Genomic DNA, 18,786 nt, shown 5'->3' with positions numbered 1-18,786 from the left:
CTTTTTGGGCGTTTTTATATACAAATTGCAATTTTTATCTAAAATTTATTATTTTAAGGAGACAGCACAATGCAACTTATACAATTTAATATATTTATTACTCATTCAATGTAAAATTTTTCAGAAGAATTTCAATTTGACGAAATTTTTTCTATAGGACCTAGATTTGTATAGTTTATTTTAAAATTTATGTATGGGAATGGAGTCTCTCTCCTCTATGTTGCATCAAATACCAACTTCGTTCTATAGACAATTTTGTATACATACAATCCCACCTTTAGAACCTTCTATATGTACATACATACGGAAAATACAGTTCATTGTAGGAGATCTTTGAGAGGCGTTTCCAATATCGTTAAGATGTTTTTTTTTGCTAGTTCAAAAATATTAATTCACTAAAATGGACCTTTTTATCATTAAAATAAAAAAAAAAATAGTTGTACTGATTCGGATATACCTTACTGACCCTAAACTTGATCTATAGCATTATCCATATAAGGATCTAATCTGTAATAATTCTTCATTAATTTTTAAGAAATCCAACTGTTCCACTTCAAAAATAAAAAGCCTCTAAGGGTTAAACATAAACGATTTTTCATTTTAGAGCTTTTTTTTAATTGCAAAGTTGACAACGCTGTCATTTGCAATTTGCAATTTGATGTTTATTTCTGTGTGTTTTTTCATTTCGGTTTTTTCACACACAAACACTTTATTTTTACAAAAATAATCCAAAAAAAATTAATAAAATAAAAATAATGTTTTAGCAACTCTAGCTGCTGATTCGAAAGAAGAAAAAAAAACATATTGACAAACGTGTGTGCCTGTAGTATTACAAACAAATAAAATCCTTAAAAAAATAATTGTGTAAAATTCAAGCAAAAAGAGAAGTAAATTGCAATAGCCGTCAAGTCCTGCACCTGAAAAGAAAATCAACAAAAAGCTAATAAATTAAATACAAAATAATAAAACTTTTAGTAATATGGGTAAGAGATTTAGAATATTTACTTGGGTAACTTTAAATTTGAACCAAGAAGTTATCTTGCGGAAATTTTCTTTCTAATAATTGTGCAAGGTAATGGGCAAATTGTTTTTTTTTTCTTGAGTACTATCAAGATCCTTGAACTATATTCAAAGTTTTTCTAAAAAAATCGTATTATTTTGTAGATGACATAATATGGAGGACGCACAAAAAACAGAACTACGTTTATTCTGGAAACCACGCTAGACGTATTGGTATTCCATATAATGACTTTTGTAGGAGCTGTCAAAATGAAGAAGAAGAGGAAACTATTACTCATTTTCTGTGTAACTGCCCGGCCCTGGAATCGCTCCGTCATCAGGCGCTGGGTTCGTCTCACTTTTCTGATCTATCTGATCTGTCAGCTATTCAACCTGAGTGTATACTAGCATTCTTGAAATTGTCGAAGTGGGTGTGTAACTAAATACACACTATGATTTTTCTGGTAACAGAGTCTTAACTTCTTCGCTATTCTATACTCATCATTCTACTTTCTATATCTGTTTCTTCACTACTTTCTTTATCACTACTCTTCCCCTTCCAAATGTTTTCCCTTAACTTTTCTCTTTACAGACGTTACAAAGGGACCAAATAGGACCCAAGTATAGACTTACTCGTGTTAGTAAGCAGTCTGAAAAACCTAACCTAACCTTATTCTGTCAATATATTCTTCAGTCCTACATGTAACACAAAAGCAACAAACATTTACATAAACTTACATTGCAGCATTAGGAATGAGTATGTTGCATTTGTTGTTATGCATTTATGGGAGTAGGTGTTTTGACTTCTAATTTCGAAAATTGGAACAATGTGTTATAGTTGCAATGTAATGTTTTGTTTTGTTAGGTTTGTTATCATTTTCTCGAGTGACAGGAGCATTAACATGTAGAAAAATCCCGTTATAAAATGTTTAATTGACAAATAGACAAATTTTAGCTTGGTATAATAAATAAACTGCAATATTTCATAGAATGCAAAGGAAAAGTTTAATTTGTTTGTCTCTTATGAGATTCCATAAAAATTATTCTTATTTGTATCACAAGATTCACTGTGTTAGATGAGTTAATTGAATTATTGACTGGCAGATATGTGTTTTATTGCCCTTTCCTCTTTATTTGTTTTTATTTTCTAAATTTTGTTATTAAAAAACCATATCTGGGTTAAATCACGGAAAAGGTTAGGAGGATGTTACAACAGTTCGACTGTGACCACAAGTTCTTTCCTTCTGGTTGATATAGCTGTCGCTGGGTTGACAATCTTTGGCCGGGTATGACTCGTGGAAACTCCATAGAAGAGATGATATATTGCAGTGTAGTGTGGATAGCCTCTAAGGTTAATAATAGGATAAATAATCTGTATATTGCTTAACAAATTTAAAGTGCAGTGTCCTAATGACCCGTCAAGATTAATCTATGAATACGAATGCATCTGTTATATCATTGCATAGTACATTAAGTGAATTAAATTTGTTTTGTTTGAACTAAAAAGTTTAACTGTATGTGTCCATAAATCTATTGGATAAAGTGAAATAGGATTAGCTAAGCAAAGTTGATCCGAACTGAGTCATTTAAGCTTCTCAATTTATTAATGTACTTCTATCTATTGATATTATTGTCTTAAGACCTTAGACCTCTTCGAGGTCCTATTCTTCAATCTATCAGACATACTTTCGATTTGTTTGTAATTTAAACAAACAAACAAAAACTCATGATTTTTCCAAATTTTGAATTATTTTAGATGCTAAGTTCGGTATGTATAGGTAGAGGTATACATAGATAGTAGATATATATCAAAAGAAAGATATTAAAAAGTCCCTTCATTCGATATAGAGTATGTATAGAAAATATATTATTATAAGTTTAAACATTCCCTTCATCATAATTTATTTAAACTATGATATTTTGTAAATATTTGATACACCCAGTATTGAAAGTTCCTCTTTCAGTTCCAAAAAAATCCTATTGTTTGTATGATCACCATCATAGAGTATACGAAACTGTGATTTACTAAACTTTATCATATTCGCATAACTAAAAATCATTACATTTTATAAAATGTTTAACATCAAAGTAGTTGAAGTTTGGAAAATTGAGAAACCTTTATTGTCTTGTAATTAAAAGAGTACAATTTAATATCAAAACAATCATTAAGATAACCTCAAGACTTTAGTAAACATACATGAAGTAAAAATAAATTTCATGCAGATTTTTTTCAATAATATACCATCGAATAAGATACTTTTTTAATAATCATCTTAATAATTATTTTAATGAAATTGTTTTTGTCATATTTAAATAAATATGTTTTAAAATTGAATGGTAGATTCAATTTTACACAATTTATTTTGTAAATTTTACATTGTAAAGAGATGATGTCAATAAACAAACATACAAATACATAAATATGTATGTACATATGTACAAATGTTTATATCGCTAGTAAAAGATATGTATGCAAAATATCTATCACACTCAAAAATTTCCTTCTTTCTTTTTTTGTGAAACACAAAATTTTGATATTTGCTGAAAATCTCACCAAATTCTCAATGCTCGCAAACAAGAAAAGAAAAAAAAAACGATATGAATAAAATTCAAAATTAAGAAGCAACAAATCTCACTAGAACTGGCACTCTGAATCGTATTCAAAACTGAAACGGACGTGGTGTGCGCGTGAATGAATTCGTTTAAAAAAGTGTATATAAAAATATATATTTGAATGTATTTATTTATACATATATTCCGAAAAGAAAAAATACCTCAAGAATAAATAGGTTAGAAAAAAAAGTAAAATATTAGGAAATGAATAAATAAATCAATGGAACATAAATTTTAAAATTCATATAAAAAATATCTAAAAAAGAAAAGTGTTTTTATTGTAAAATTGTTAATTTTTTGTACTTTTCTTTAAATGTTGGTGAACATTTAATATATTATACTTGACTACATATATCTATGAAAAGAAGAAAATTTTATTTATAATATCACGTTCTATATAAGAGATATATGAAGACAAACGCCCCACTTTCGTAACTTTTAAATTCAATTGGCTTTTCGGGAAAATTATAAAAAAATACATATTATTATTAAATATTAACAACTTGTGTGTTTATACATTCATCAGCAGTACTGTGTGTTCTATATTACAAATAATATTATAATAATTGTGGTTTAAAAAGAAACTATGTATGTTGTCTATAATCATTTGGATAAAATCAACCAATTAAAATTAGAATTTATTGAAAATATAAAAAGAATCTAAAAATATTGAAACATTTTCATGTGTAATTCAGTTGAACAATTTAAAAATAAATTCAAAATCAAATTGAATTTATTCAAACGAAAAGAAAAATGGATAAAAATAGATAGACGATGGGCAACTAACTGACAAAAAAAAAAAAAAAGAAAAAAAAAAAAAATTATCTCAACATTCACAGAGTATAGAAATTTTAAGATCAAAATACACACAAACATTTAAGTGCACAAGTTTTCTATATATTTTCTTTATTTTGGCGTTAATTTTAAACTTTTTTATTTATTTTAATTTACATACAAGTTTGTTTTTAAATTTTATATGTTTTTGTTTTTTTATTAATAAATAGCGTTAAACATAAAAATGATAATGCAAAAATTGATTATTGATTTGAAAAAAAAGAAATTTACTTAAAAAAATCATTTATAATTAGAAATGTTTTTTCTTCAGCAAAAGAGAGTAAAAGGGGAAGAGTTTGATGCTCTTGTAGAAAATATTTTGTATCTAACATTTTTACTCTTTTTCCTTCTCTTTTCTATTTGCAAAACATTCCTGCTTAAACTCTTTGAAAATTGTCTACCGAAAAAGTAAAATAATATTTTTAGCTGCAATTTTGATTATATACATTTACTTTTATGTGTATTCTTTAAGACAAAATTGTCGAATAGCTTATTATGTTTAAAACAACAAGATCTAATAGATTAAAGATTTTTAATTTTAAAAACTTTTAACAATTTTTGAAATCCTCCTGAGCTCCAAAGCATTATGTTAAACTTAATTCATAATAGAATTCAAAATATTCTAATTTAAACTGTTTGTTAGTTATTTGTCTTCGACTTTGTCTAATACCAAATTCTTATAAAAACAAACATTCTTTATATATGAACATTTTTAATTATTTGTTTATTTGTATGAAAACGAACTCACAAAAACTTTCTTCATTTGTTCATAAAGAAATACTAATTATCCATGATTCAGTCTGCTACTGTTAGCATATAAGAAACAAAGGTGTGGGATGGCCACATGTTTTTAACTAAACAATGTAAACTTTTCAAAAAAACGAGATTTTTTGGTGTTACTCATTAATGTTATAATTCCATTAAAATATTTTTCTATTTTTCATTTTTCATATTAAAAGTTAATGTTATTAACTTCATTCTTTTTAATATTGCAATAGTAAACAACTCCTTTTCAAATCCTTGAAATTATGGAAGGTCTAGCAAAGATTCTGTGGTTTATAAAAACATCAAAATGACCAACTTTGTGTGCATCGAAATATAGAGTATCCTCCATGGCATTTTTAAAAAAATCTTTTGAATTTTTATAGTTATCAATAATATCTCACTATTAGCAGATAAGCTAAGGGTCATGTCATATGGCAATTATAGACGAAATACATTGTTGCTTTACAGATCCAACAATATGATAAGGTCGCGTCATTTTTGTTTTTCCCTCCCTTGTTCCCAATACTTCTTTTTTTGGAAATTTATTTATTTTGCTTTGGACAAATGCCAAAAATATTTTTGCAAAGTATCAGAGGAATTTCGTTATTTTCCTGTTGAATATATATTCATACATATGCAATAATATTTATTGCAAATATACGATATACACACAGAAATTGTTATATACACAATATACAAACATTATTTAAATGTATATAAATATTTTTTTAATTCATATACAATAATTTGTAGTAAAAATTTGTTGAAAAGACCGGTAAATAATTGAGAATATTTTGTAGTAATTTTTTTTTTTTGTTAAAATCTTTTATAAAATTTTGTTCATATTTGCAATAAGATTGAGACATTTGAATATATTAAACTTTTTTAAAATTTATATAGTCAAAATAAGAAATAATTTCACCTTCAGTAAAAATGTTATTGTCAGTATAATAATATTCACGATCGAATCATCTCAAAATTTGATTTGTAATAAACCCAGAAAATATTGCAATTATTATAAAAGTTAATATTTTCGACTTATAACGATGTTATAATAAATAGGTTTTCACAAAAGATTACCTATTAGTCATAGATATACCTTTACTAGTCATTCTCATATCGAACCAATATTAATCGTCTTTGATCGTTTTATTTATATATTTTCCTCTACATAGAATATTCGGAATTTAACGATATGGTCCAATTTAGTGGCCATGATAAAACGACACAATGTGTCGTCTATGACCAAACACCAGATTCAGAGCAAAAGAAAATCAATATTGTAGTTCGTCCCGCCTATACCGTGGGCAAAGTAATAAGTGACATTAAAACACAATATCACTATGATAAATTTGAACTACTAATGCAACCCATATCTGGTGGCGACCTGGTGTATTTGAATGATCATCAAAATCAGCTGCTCTATAAGGTTAATGGGTTTGAGCCACAGACAAAAAATGTTTTAGTTATATTACCATTTGGTAAATGGGATGGTAATACCAAGAAACGTTATGAATTTCCAGCAAAATCATCACTTAAACTAATAATGAATGGCAGTAGTAGTAATAGTAATAGCAGCACTGCTAAAAACCTTAACACCACAGCCACTACAGTAACAGCAACAACACCACCCCCGCCGCCACCACTACCACCAGTTAATTTTCTTAGCAACAATAAGAAAACAACAACAACAACCATTACAACCACTACAGCAGGGTCTTTGGGTAATAATAATATTGCCACTTGTGTTAAGGCCATGAATGGCAGACCCTTAACCAATAGTCAACACCATCAAAGCCAAAATCTAAACAACAGCAATAGCTATCATGGGCCTTTGAATGAGGAAGCACTCGGCAGTACAAATACTTTATCGCCTCCCTCCTCAATGACTACGGTTACAAATGCCACTAATACGGATTCTTTAAATTTGAGTCCCATGTCAGATCCTGATCCTTTGTCAGATGATGATTTAGCCTTGGGAGCCTCCGCCAGTCCCACTGAAACGGAACCCATGCAATGTGGTGGTCCTCTATCGCTGACACATGACTCTTCATCTAAAATAGCTATGCATTTCGTGTCGGTCAAAAACTCAAGATTCCACGACAAACCTGATAGTCTTATAGATGCCACAAACAAGTGTCCACTGTCTCCTCTGCCGGCCCCCACTGCTGCTATAATGGCTGCACCCACCAACAATGGTTATGTGGGTCTTGTAAACCAAGCCATGACCTGCTATTTGAATAGTCTTTTACAAGCTCTCTACATGACACCCGAGTTTCGCAATGCTTTATACCGCTGGGAGTTCGATAATGACAACGAAGCTAAAAATATTCCCTATCAATTGCAAAAGCTGTTCCTGAACTTACAAGTAAGTAATTAATTGATTGATAAAAATAAGTTCGAAAATTCAAAAAGTTTTATGAAATTTTTGGGAATTTCGAACTTATGTTCGAACAATTTTTAAGCTTTTAAACCCGGATCATGAAGAGTTTTAAAATTATAATATTAGCTCTATTTGAGGAAGATTTTTTCCAATTTTGAACTTTTAAAATTTTTGAATTTAAATAAGTTTTTACTTTAATTTCAAGACCTCCAAAAAGTCCGCAGTAGAAACAACCGATTTAACACGCAGTTTCGGTTGGAATTCTTCAGAAGCCTGGCAGCAGCATGATATTCAGGAATTATGTCGTGTTATGTTCGACGCCCTGGAACACAAATTCAAAAACACCAAACAGGCTAATCTCATCTCCAATCTGTACGAGGGAAAAATGATAGATTATGTCAAGTGTTTAGAGTGCAATACGGAAAAAACACGTGCCGATACCTTTTTAGATATACCTTTACCGGTTCGTCCTTTTGGCAGTCAGGCTGCCTATGGCAGTATTGAAGAAGCTCTCAGGGCCTTTGTACAGCCGGAGACATTGGATGGTAATAATCAATACTTTTGCGAAAAGTGTAATAAGAAATGTGATGCCCACAAGGGTCTTAAGTTCAAGAATTTTCCTTATGTTTTGACACTACATCTCAAGAGATTCGATTTTGATTACACCACCATGCATCGCATTAAATTGAATGACAAGTAAGTATCAAGTTGGCGAAGGCATTTTTAATCGAACCATTTTAAATCTTTCTTTTCTTTGGTGCAGAGTAACTTTCCCACAAACGCTCAATTTAAATACATTTGTTAAAGAATCCGAGTCAACGACAGCCAACGGCAATAGTGTTGCACCCACAGATGATTGCAGCACTACGGACAGTGGTTCGGCCATGGAGGAAGACAACTGGAGTAGTGGTGTGGGCACTACAGCCAGTTCAACTACACAAAATGACACCGATGTCAATGAAGAAGAGCAGGACGAAGGCATCGACATGAGCTCCAGTACAGATCATCGTAATCGTGTAAATAGTGAACAGAACTTAAAACAAGACCTGGGACCCTATACCTATGAACTATTTGCCATAATGATACATTCGGGCAGTGCCTCGGGTGGTCATTATTATGCGTACATTAAGGAATTCGATAACAACGAATGGTATTGTTTCAACGATCAAACTGTAACGCCTGTAAGTAGCAAATACAGCCATTAATAAAAATGTTAATTAAACATTTATTCCTCTAATCCCCTTAGATAACACAAGAAGATATTCAAAAGTCTTTCGGTGGTGGTTCGAGTAAAACCTACTACTCCAGCGTCTACAGTTCGAGCACAAATGCCTACATGTTGATGTATAGGCAAATAGATACAAAGAGAAATGAGAAATGTGTAAAGGCAGAGGAATTTCCGGAACACATTAAAACTCTGACAGAGAAACTAAAGGAAGAGGAAGAAACACGTGTCAGTCGTGGTAGTGTACGTCATCGTCCTATGACGGATCTCGCTCTACCGGAGCAGATCAAACCACGAGTCTATTTCTACAATCCCAAAATGAAAAAATTGATAATGACACGAGTTTATGTCTCGCAAAAGTTCGATATTAATGTTGTACTAGAGTCAGCTTATCAAATGTTATCTGTGGAACAATTCGCTCCTTTGTCGCACTGCCGTCTCGTGGGCTATGATCCACCAGCCGAGCGTATCATACGTTCATTTGAAGGCTTAAAAGATCCCACTTTAGAAGAAATACAAGGTAATAATGAGGATCCTGTGGAATTCTTGTTGGAATATAGAGCAGATGGTCAGGAATTTGAGGTTTATGAGCCAGATGGCTCGACTTGGTATGTGTACATGGTTAATTTGTCAACAATGGAGATGGACGGACCATTTTTCGTGCATTCCAAAACCTTTGAAAACAATGACACTCTACGCCACTCAATTGCTGTGCGCTTACATGTCAAGGAGGACCAATTGTTGGTGGCAACTTTACGTAATGGAAATGCATTTGTGGCCTATGATCCCATGCCCACTAAAGAAGCTCAGCAACAATTACAAGAAATGGCTAGATCACGTTTTAAAGATCTCACCTACTTGTACTTATTCGTCCCCAATACAGATCCTACTAATCTAGAAATCATAGGAATACCAGCTAATGAAACGCACGAACCGGTAATCCCCGCTGTACAGGAACCCACAGTAGGCAGCAGTACGACAGTAACACACAATGGTTTAACAAATGGATTCAATGAATCTGCTGCTGCTACCTTAACTGTTGCTCACGAGTCAAACTCTGAAGACAGCAGTCTGAGTGATGGCGATCGCACTTTAGTTGAGAATATACAACATCGTGGTGATGGTGACAGCCAAATCTCTAGCACTAGTCATTCTCCTCAACTGTCAAGTCCTGAAGAAGAGAATCGCCAGGACTCCATTAATCGCATCAATGCTTTCTATAACGGCTATTCGCATGGAGAACCTGATTTATCACCCATTGTACCCCAAGCACCACAATTTTTTCATGCCATTAAACTAGAAAGTGTGGACACAAAAGCAACCATCTCTAGCCGACATCACTATATGGATCCTGACAGTTCCGAGGAAGCGGCCCGTAAACCCGTAGTTAGCTATAAAATCCTAGTAGATTCACACATGAAGTTGAGCACTTTTAAGAGTCATGTTCAACGTCTAATACAAGTGCCCGACAACTACTTCCAACTGAATCGCAAACATGACAAGTGCCTGAAAAACATGATGTCAGAGACTCTAGTCTACTTCAGCGAGGGAGAGTCGCTGTTTGTTGAGCTGGGCAAAGAACTGCAGCCCGAGGAACACAAGGCCAAAATATTCTTTATGCGTTTGTCCGAGTTGAACAACGAATCCGGAAGATTGCCCTGCGTGTGTGAATGGATCTACACGGATTCCATGACGGTAGCGACAGCCAAAGCAAATTTGGTTGCCAAACTGCAACGTATTGATCTCGCCAAGTACAAGAGCTTAAATGTGCAAAATTGCCGTCTGTGGCTTAAGGGCGGTCGCAGTCCCATTAAAATATTCACAGATGACGAAACGCTTGGTTCTGATATTCGTTCGTCGGCAGCAATGGAGGTAGGAGGGTGATTGTGTGTTAAGATAATAGTCATTTTTATAAACGTATTTTTCTATTGGTTTAGTTTATTGTACAAGAGTGTGAAGATGGTGCCATTGCCAGTCCCGATGAGAACAGTTTAACAATATTTGTTCGCCGCTGGCATCCGGATTCTTTACAATTGGACAAATTTCAGGAAATCACATTACACAGTAAGTTTAAAAAGGTTTGATTTATTTTTTTATTTAGTCATTAGATTAGTCAATAGACTAGCCAATAGACCAGTCAATGGACCAATCATTAGACTAGCCAGTAGATAAGTCAATAGTATAGCCAATAGACCAGTCATTAAACTAGCCAGTAAATCAGTCAATAATCTAGCCAATAGACCAGTCAATTGACTAGTCAATGGACTTGCCAATAGACCCATTTTTAGAATATTAATAGATCAAAAACAGTAAATAGACTAATATTTCGTATCTTTCATCCTCTTGTAGAAAACAGTGAAATGCGTAATGCTATATCCCATATATCGGGTATACCTGAGGATAATGTAGCCTACACAAAGGTAAAATGTGTTGAGAAGAATATTGTATTGTCTTATTTTTAAAGCAATTTTCTTATATTAGGTTAATGGATATTTTCCCTACACTAATGTCTCCTTGCTGACAATAAACAGTGCAATGACTTGGTTTACTGTACCCTCCACATTGGACAAATATCCGCTCAGTAGTGCGGTCAGTGGTAATCTGTTCTTTTACAAGTAAGCTCATTTATTATATTAAACAATAGCAATTGCAACAAATATAATGCAAAAATCAACTTTCCAGGGATGACACAGCCGAATTAAAAGAACTGACCACCGAGGAAAGACGTGAAATGAGCAACAAAGAGAAAACACGTTTAGATCGTTTGGGTTGCATGTCCTCATCACGATTTTCACCGCGACGCGAGCGTGCCCTTAAAATTTACGTAGATAGCCCTGCCACAACAGCGTCTCCTCCAGTGGATGCCAACAGTTCTATGGCGGATGATTAATTAAATATGACGACTCATGTTTATCATGTTGTTGTATATCAAGCATTAAATCAAAACAAAATACAAGAAGACGCTGAAAATTAACAAGCAGTTATGAAGAGAAAAACAAACAAAATCAAAGTGTTACTTTACTACCTACCAATCACATACAATATTTAACGTTATTACTTTATACATACAATATGAGAATAAGTCTTTAGTTCTTTTGTTTTCTTTCTTTCTTTTCCCCCTTACTCTTATCTTTCAAGAGAACAATGATTTTTTTTTAACTTACAACTAACTCAACACTATTAAAAAAATTATCTAAATCTATCAGATAGTAGAAAGAAATCAACTTTAACTAACAAAAATGCCCGACCGCTCGCCAAATATCAAATTTTTGCATTAGATTGACTAAATGAATAAAAGAAATAAATATATGCGTTGGCGATTAAAAAAAATATATATAAAAATTTCTTCTCTTGGTGCGAACCTAACCTTTTACACAAACACTTCCACACTTATACTAATACAAAACACGCTAAAATAACACATCTATACAGAGACACTTAGTTTTCTATACCTTAAATGAGACTGCTTCTTAAAAAATAAGTAAAACTAAAAAACTGTAATAAAACGTAAAAAAATATTTAAAAAAACATTGAAATATTATCATTTCATTTCCATTTGTAGGGAAATACGTATAACACATACATACTCCTGTTACTCTTTATTTCATTTCAATATTTAAAATCTTAAGTTTTCATTTCAAAATTGGCCGCCCTTCGCGTTCATTACCTTGTTGTTGTTTTCCAATTGTTTATAAGTTTAAAAAACCAAAAAGGAAAATTGCTTTAAAAGCATTTCACACAAATGTTTTGTTTTTTTTTTTTAGTTTTTGATGGTTTTATTTCTAATAAAATTTTTAGCTTTTTTTTAAAAAATTATTTTCAATAATTTTATAAAACAATATAAAACGAATTCAAGTTTTAGATAATTTTGAAAATTATCTAAAAAATATAAATATCCTTTTTTAGGATAGATATTATTACAATAATGCTGAAACATTTGTTTGTTTTTGTTTTGTTGTTAAACTTCCTTGTGTTTTAGTTTCACTGTACACGTACGTAATGAAATTTGTTTCAATTGGACTGAATAAAAATATAAAAAAAAGAGATGTTTTGAATTTTGTAACGCTGGCGGGGCACAATATGCAGAAGATAGTTGAACCAGCTCCCACTTAATTAACAGCTGGTATATAGTTTTTATAGAACGGGGATGTGGTTGTATTATGGTAAATGAGTAAATTGTAGTATGTTGTTTACTGTTTTGTTATTAGGGTGTTTACATTCTGTTGCAGAGTTTCCTCTTCATTCTCATCCATACTTAAAATTTATTGCTTTAGTTGCTCTAATATTTTAGTATATAGCAAAAGGCGTAGCAATTGTTGTTGATTTGCTGCTTTCAAGCCTTGGTCTCCACAGGAGCCGGTGTTGAAGTGGCAGTGTCTGTACCAGCAGCGGCCTTCTTCTTAGCGTGTCCTTTACCCTTCTTGGGTGGCTGCAGGGGAGTGTTAACAAGTTCCTGCAAAAGCAAAATATTTTTTATAAATAATTTATGGATTTGAAAGAAAAATATTCGTATTTACCTTTAATTCAGGTTGAGCTATGCTGTGTTCACTAACAAAGTTTTCAACATTGAAGGGAATGCCAGTTACTAAATTGACTCCATTGGGCATCAATAAGACAGTGTGTTTGAATTGAGCCACATATTCACCTGAAATCATAGAGAATGAAAAATGGGTTATGTATTATTAGAAAATTTCCATAAGAACTTAAAGAAAAAATATATAATTTTAAACTTTAAAATCAGTAAGTAATTATCCACCAAAACAAAAAACTTTTTTAAAAAGCTCCTATAAGAATGAAAGCTTTTTTATATAAAAAATTATTTTTTAATTAAACAATTACAAGCTTTTGTTAGAAATTGAAAGGTTTTTCCCAAGTTTTTACTGTTTCTGCGATTAAAATTTTTTTCAATTAAAGCTTTTCTTACAAATGAAAGCATGTTTTTGCTTAAAAGCACTTTCAATATTTAAAAGATTTTTTAAAAAGAAAAATTAACTTTTTGGGCAGAGCTTTTTTTCCGAAAAGCACATAATTAAAAGAATTTTCAAAAACAAAAAGCTTTCTTAACAGTAGAAAGCTTTTTAGCCAAAATACGTTTTTCAACAATTAAAAGCTTTTTCAACTGTTAAATAATTGTTTCATATAATAATCTTTCCGAAATTAAAGCTTTCAGGCCAAAAAATGCTTTTCTCACAAATGAAAGCTTTTTCGCCAAAATAGCTTTTCTGATGATTTTTCGCCAAAAAATGCTTTTCTCATTAACGAAAACTTTCATTTAGAGTATTTTAATTCAAAATTTTATTAAATTCGAATAAATGACACGAATTTAAAAAATCTCAAATTAAATTTTATTCTTACAAGGTGTCTGGCCGTACAAGCAATTTTGCAACTAATACGTAATTAATTCTTGTATATTTAAAACAACAATTAACAAAAATTAACAATTAAAACAAAATTGTTCCCCAGAATCTGGGGAACTACATTGAACAATGAACAAGTCCTTTTCACTTAAAAAAGTCTTCACCTAATTTCATATATTCAGCACATTTGCTAATAACCTCTCTTACTTAAATTAAATAACTTTATTCAATTTCAAAATTTTATTAAATTCGAATAAATGACACGAACTTAAAAAATTTCGAAATAAAATTTTAGTCTAGCAAGGTGTCTGGCCGCACAAGCTATTGTGCAACAAATACGGAATTAGTCCTTGCAAACAGTTAAGACATTAATTTGAACTTAATTATTAATAAACTTACTTGGCTTCTCGTACAGCACTTGGAAGGGTTCAATCATTTTATGGGACACACATTCAACAACACCCATACGGGCTTTAGTCTCTTCATCAAAACCGCGAATATTGAAAGGCATATTACCGTACTTTGTTTTAACCTAAGGACGGCAGTCCATAGCAATTACCGGAAAGAAAAAGTAGAGGAAAAACTATATTTAGCATTTAATAGTAACAATTTGAGCTAGTTATAGCTTTAAATTATCATAGAAATTGTCTCAGATCTCATAATCTTACAATCTCTGGGTTTCAGCCAATGCAGCATCAAAAGCACGCCAAATATGTCCTTAAGAAGCGGAGCATAAAAGGAAACAGTTACAACAAACACAACTGTTGCACTTTCAACGCATTATCAACCTCCTACCCTCAAGCGCAGTTTCTTAATCATTGACAATTTCTTGGTTTAATTGGTTTGTTGAATTCTCTTTATAGCTTACAACAACTTACCTCAGCCAAAAGAGCACGAGATGTTTTCAACTTAAGCATATAGTTTTCGTCGGTCTTTTTGTAAATTGACACTTTAGTATCCTTCTCACGACCAATACCTTCACCAGTGCTCACAATAACATCGATGGCATAGACTTCATGTGTTTCAAAGTTACACTTTTCGTGTTCTTTACGTTGAGCTTCGCTAGGATTTTGAATGATTGTTTTTTCGCCATCGATTTTGAATTGTTTCAATTCATGACTGAGCATACCCTCGATGGGTTTGCACTTGTAGGATTCACTGATTTGTTGAACAGCATCGGTAATGGCATAGTTCTGGAATTGAAGAAGAGACAAATTTTATGAGATATTAAAATGGGAACCCAGAAAATTCTTAATTTTGAATGTATTTTTTGTTGAAAAGAATCTTGTTTCTTATATCCTAAAGAAATTGAGCAAAAGTTCGAGAAGAATCTTTTGTTTCGGTATATTTCTTTCGGACTTTTGTTTATTATATGCAAGTGTTGAGATGTTTTTAATTGAGATTTTATTAAAAACAATCCGTTGCTTGCAATGTAAATACTTGGGGAAATGGCAAATAGAATTTATTCAAGCTTTTAGAACTTTTTTTTTTAATTAATTTCAGCAATTAAAAGCTTTTCAAAAACTAAACTATTTTAAGCTATTAAAAGCTTTGTAAAAACTGAAACGCGATTAGAAAGCAAATTGTATGTTAAATACATGTGTTTCGATAACTTTTTCGTTCGAATGGAAAAACCCTCCTGGTTAGAACAAATATTAAAGGTCTTGCAACTCCAATTTTGGTTAAATTCTCTTATAGTGTTTCCTAAAGAAATTGAGCAAAATTTCGTTAAACAAAACTTTACTACTTTGAAATTCCTTAAGGATTTTTGTTTAATCTATGCAAGTGTTGAGATGTTTACAATTGTGTTTTGTATTGAAAACAATCCGTTTCTTGCACACAAACAAATTCTAATTACAATTAATAATGCAATCTTAAATTTTTCCACTTACATTGTTTCCGGCTTTAAGTAATCTTAGAGCAGCTTGTACAGCCCAGTAAGCAGCAAGAATTACATCAGCTTGACGACCAGATACTTTTTTATCGGCAGTAGCTCCTACTACCACAGTATGGGCAGCTACGGCAATGAAGCCATCAATATGAGCACCCATGTCACTAAGAAATAAAAAAGAAAACTTTAAAACATGAAATTTGATCAATTGAAATTTCATTTTGATGTTTGTAAACAATTGCCATAAACAAATTATGGAATTTTTTTCTAAATTACAAAACTAAACTTACATTTTAACAACATCGCCATCCTTTAACACATGATCGGGATCATTTTTGGACGGTGAAAAGTGGCAAACACAGTTGTTGACTGACAGGCAGGTGGGAAAAGCAATACCCTTCTTTAATTCCTTTTCTTTTTTGTAAACCTGAAAATTATTATAATTGAGGCATAAATAATTAATAAAATTTTGTTTATTTTGTTAAAAAAAAAATTAAATTACTTTGCTTGTTTCTTCGGTGATAAGAGCATCAGACTTTGTGCAGATATCTCTGACAGAGCCACCGACAACACAGAGATCAATAACAGCCTTCAAAGTTCCTAAGGGCAAACATATAATAAAATGTTTGGTATCAGTAAAATAATTAAATTTTTTACACAAATATATAATATAGGTAGAAGAAAACTTTTGGGCAAACAAAGAAATACCCAGCGTGGCAAATGCCTACCAACACAAATACATAGACCAAGATTTCGTTGGTCAGAGACCGGTTATTCAACATTAATAGCTTTGACTAACTACGTCATTAGCACAAAAATAAAATTGTTAAAATAAATAACTAAAATTATTATTAGATTTTCCTTTTTGGAGACTTTTAACAAAAAAAAAATGCATGTAATAATAAAACTAGGTTATGTACACCCCGACTAACGGCAGAAGCGCCGCGTGGCTTTCGCTTTCACAAAAAGCGGCAACAACAATGCCTGCTAGTGGTGGTCTGTATTTATTTATTTTATTTTTAAAACCATATTTTATTCAAACTGTTTATTTTTCTACAATTTTATAATAAATTTCCACTTACTGTTGACGATTTCGCCCGCCAATTTATATTTGGTTACAACCAAATCTTCGGCAATTGTTTTCTCCTCCTTTTCCACAATGTCTGCCATTTTTGTTAAACTCTACTACACACACTTCTTCTTCACACCGTCGTCAAACACTGAATAAATACGAAAGAAAACTTTATAAGCAGAACGAAAACGTTGTTGGCGCAGCGCTGTATTTATAACGATGTTTGTATGTATGTGTGTACGTTGAAATAACAAAAAGAAAAAATAACAAGGGCTGTGAACTTTTTTCTTTTTTATTGATAGAGCTTGTAAATAGCTCAAGAATTTTATTTTATAAATCTATTTATATTGAATACTTTTGTAGTTACACTATTTTAATACCAATTGTTTTGCAGCGCGTTGTTTTATACTCTATTTTGGAATTGGAATAATATAAAAAAATGTTAATAACATTCGACGCGGATGAATGTATTCGGTGCGAAGGAAATAGTGTTGCCAAAGATTTGGTTATCGGTTATTTAGCATAATTAATGGTCAGAGTTGTATTTTGTGATGAAAGTCTGTAATAAATTCTCATAGTTCTAATAAAACTATATATTTTATATCTCATTTCCACTTTTTATTTACATATTTTTATCCTAATAATATATAATAAAATATACGATTTACGGACTTATTTTTTAGCAAAATATGTAGTTTACGAAAATTACTGATGGCAATTAATGACAGAAACTTTAGTTGAGAAACTATTTCTTAATTCTCATTTTAAGTTTCCTTAATGTCCACACATAGAAACTTTTGTTTCAGAAACTACATGTTAATTGCATTGACTTGTTTTTGTACGTAATCCAGTGTCTATATTAGACAAATAATTATTACGGCACTTGACAAAACGTCGACAGAAAAATTGTCAGTTTTTTGTTTATGTTAATTCATTGGGGTAACAAAATGCTGATTTTATCACAACAACTCACAGATAATTTTATTGAAATAATGCTATATTCTATAATAAAACAACTAAAATTAAATGCAAATTTTGTAAATAAATACTAATGTCACTAAAACTTATATTAAAAATCCATTTTAATTGCACAAAAATAAAATTCTAAACAAATTTTACAATAAAATGGCGTTTGTTATCAAGACAACATTGTCTAAACAATTGTTTAGACAACACTGTAATAACGACGTTATAACGCTAAGAAATGCCGTCTGTATCTGCAAATTTTTTTATCATGATAACAATTTGACGTTTAGCATAATAAATATTTGTCTAATATAGACATGGGGTATGAGAAGAATAACAAAACAAAACGAGTTTCCGAGTACGAGAAACTCCATACCGCAAGAGAGATGAATGACATTTCCTTCTCTTTCTCTCTCATGAAAAATCAAAAGTTTCCCAAAAATAGTTTCCTAGTGTGGACCGGCAGTTTGGAGTTTTACTCCAACATTTTTTAATTGGTATTACAGTGAAAAAATATAATGCAATTGTTCTTCCAACAATATTTAAAAATAAATATATTTTTATGTAAAATTCAACTTTAGGACAATTATTTGCTTGATATCAAAAATATTAAATTATTTTAAATTATCCAATACGTTCTTTATAATTTTGTAAAGAGTTTTTCATAAGCCCCACATAAAT

General features: G+C 31.2%; 2 protein-coding genes and 1 non-coding gene across 5 annotated transcripts; 1 reads left to right on the top strand and 2 right to left on the bottom strand.

Annotated features, from left to right (window-relative positions):
- The first annotated feature begins 642 nt into the window (after nucleotides 1-642).
- Nucleotides 643-12,351, top strand: LOC119608828 (ubiquitin carboxyl-terminal hydrolase 47). 2 transcript variants are annotated; one of them, XM_037963371.1, is made up of 9 exons: nucleotides 643-983; nucleotides 6,387-7,579; nucleotides 7,800-8,290; nucleotides 8,358-8,775; nucleotides 8,841-10,691; nucleotides 10,757-10,883; nucleotides 11,169-11,239; nucleotides 11,301-11,434; nucleotides 11,502-12,351. In XM_037963371.1, exons 1-9 carry the CDS (start codon nucleotides 980-982, stop codon nucleotides 11,707-11,709), a joined length of 4,497 nt encoding a protein of 1,498 aa, XP_037819299.1. In that variant the 5' UTR covers nucleotides 643-979; the 3' UTR covers nucleotides 11,710-12,351. The 2 variants fall into 2 exon arrangements, with proteins under 2 accessions (XP_037819299.1, XP_037819300.1); XM_037963372.1 differs by lacking the exon at nucleotides 643-983 and adding an exon at nucleotides 3,529-3,788.
- A 546-nt stretch (nucleotides 12,352-12,897) lies between these two features.
- On the bottom strand, nucleotides 12,898-17,619 carry LOC119608829 (proliferation-associated protein 2G4). 2 transcript variants are annotated; one of them, XM_037963375.1, is made up of 9 exons: nucleotides 17,520-17,606; nucleotides 17,150-17,344; nucleotides 16,570-16,667; nucleotides 16,358-16,494; nucleotides 16,069-16,231; nucleotides 15,055-15,369; nucleotides 14,576-14,708; nucleotides 13,337-13,464; nucleotides 12,898-13,272 (listed from the first exon to the last, which is right to left on the bottom strand). In XM_037963375.1, the coding sequence occupies exons 2-9, from the start codon at nucleotides 17,235-17,237 to the stop codon at nucleotides 13,153-13,155; spliced, it is 1,182 nt and encodes a 393-aa protein (XP_037819303.1). In that variant the 5' UTR covers nucleotides 17,238-17,344; nucleotides 17,520-17,606; the 3' UTR covers nucleotides 12,898-13,152. The 2 variants fall into 2 exon arrangements, with proteins under 2 accessions (XP_037819303.1, XP_037819301.1); XM_037963373.1 differs by having other exon boundaries at nucleotides 17,150-17,619.
- Nucleotides 14,413-14,530, bottom strand: LOC119608837. Its single transcript, XR_005231874.1, has one exon. It is a non-coding gene; the product is annotated as a small nucleolar RNA SNORA15 (small nucleolar RNA).
- Nucleotides 17,620-18,786: the final 1,167 nt, after the last annotated feature.

This window comes from Lucilia sericata, unplaced genomic scaffold (assembly GCF_015586225.1).
Source record: "Lucilia sericata isolate MDLA Ls3-8-SP2 unplaced genomic scaffold, ASM1558622v1 Contig000885F_arrow, whole genome shotgun sequence".
NCBI lineage: Eukaryota > Metazoa > Arthropoda > Insecta > Diptera > Calliphoridae > Lucilia > Lucilia sericata.
The sequence above is the reverse complement of the archived record's forward strand: the minus strand, read 5'-3'. Positions and strand labels throughout refer to the sequence as shown.

Excerpts from the sequence above, each read along its gene's own strand:
- LOC119608828 (XM_037963371.1), top strand. Across the intron at positions 7,580-7,799 it reads AGCTGTTCCTGAACTTACAA|ACCTCCAAAAAGTCCGCAGT; the intron begins GTAAGTAATTAA and ends TTTAATTTCAAG. Across the intron at positions 10,692-10,756 it reads GTTCGTCGGCAGCAATGGAG|TTTATTGTACAAGAGTGTGA; the intron begins GTAGGAGGGTGA and ends CTATTGGTTTAG.
- LOC119608829 (XM_037963373.1), bottom strand. The coding sequence starts at position 17,237 with ATGGCAGACATTGTGGAAAAGGAGGAGAAAACAATTGCCGAAGATTTG. Across the intron at positions 16,668-17,149 it reads GGCGGGCGAAATCGTCAACA|GAACTTTGAAGGCTGTTATT; the intron begins GTAAGTGGAAAT and ends GTTTGCCCTTAG. Across the intron at positions 16,232-16,357 it reads GATGGCGATGTTGTTAAAAT|TGACATGGGTGCTCATATTG; the intron begins GTAAGTTTAGTT and ends TTTATTTCTTAG.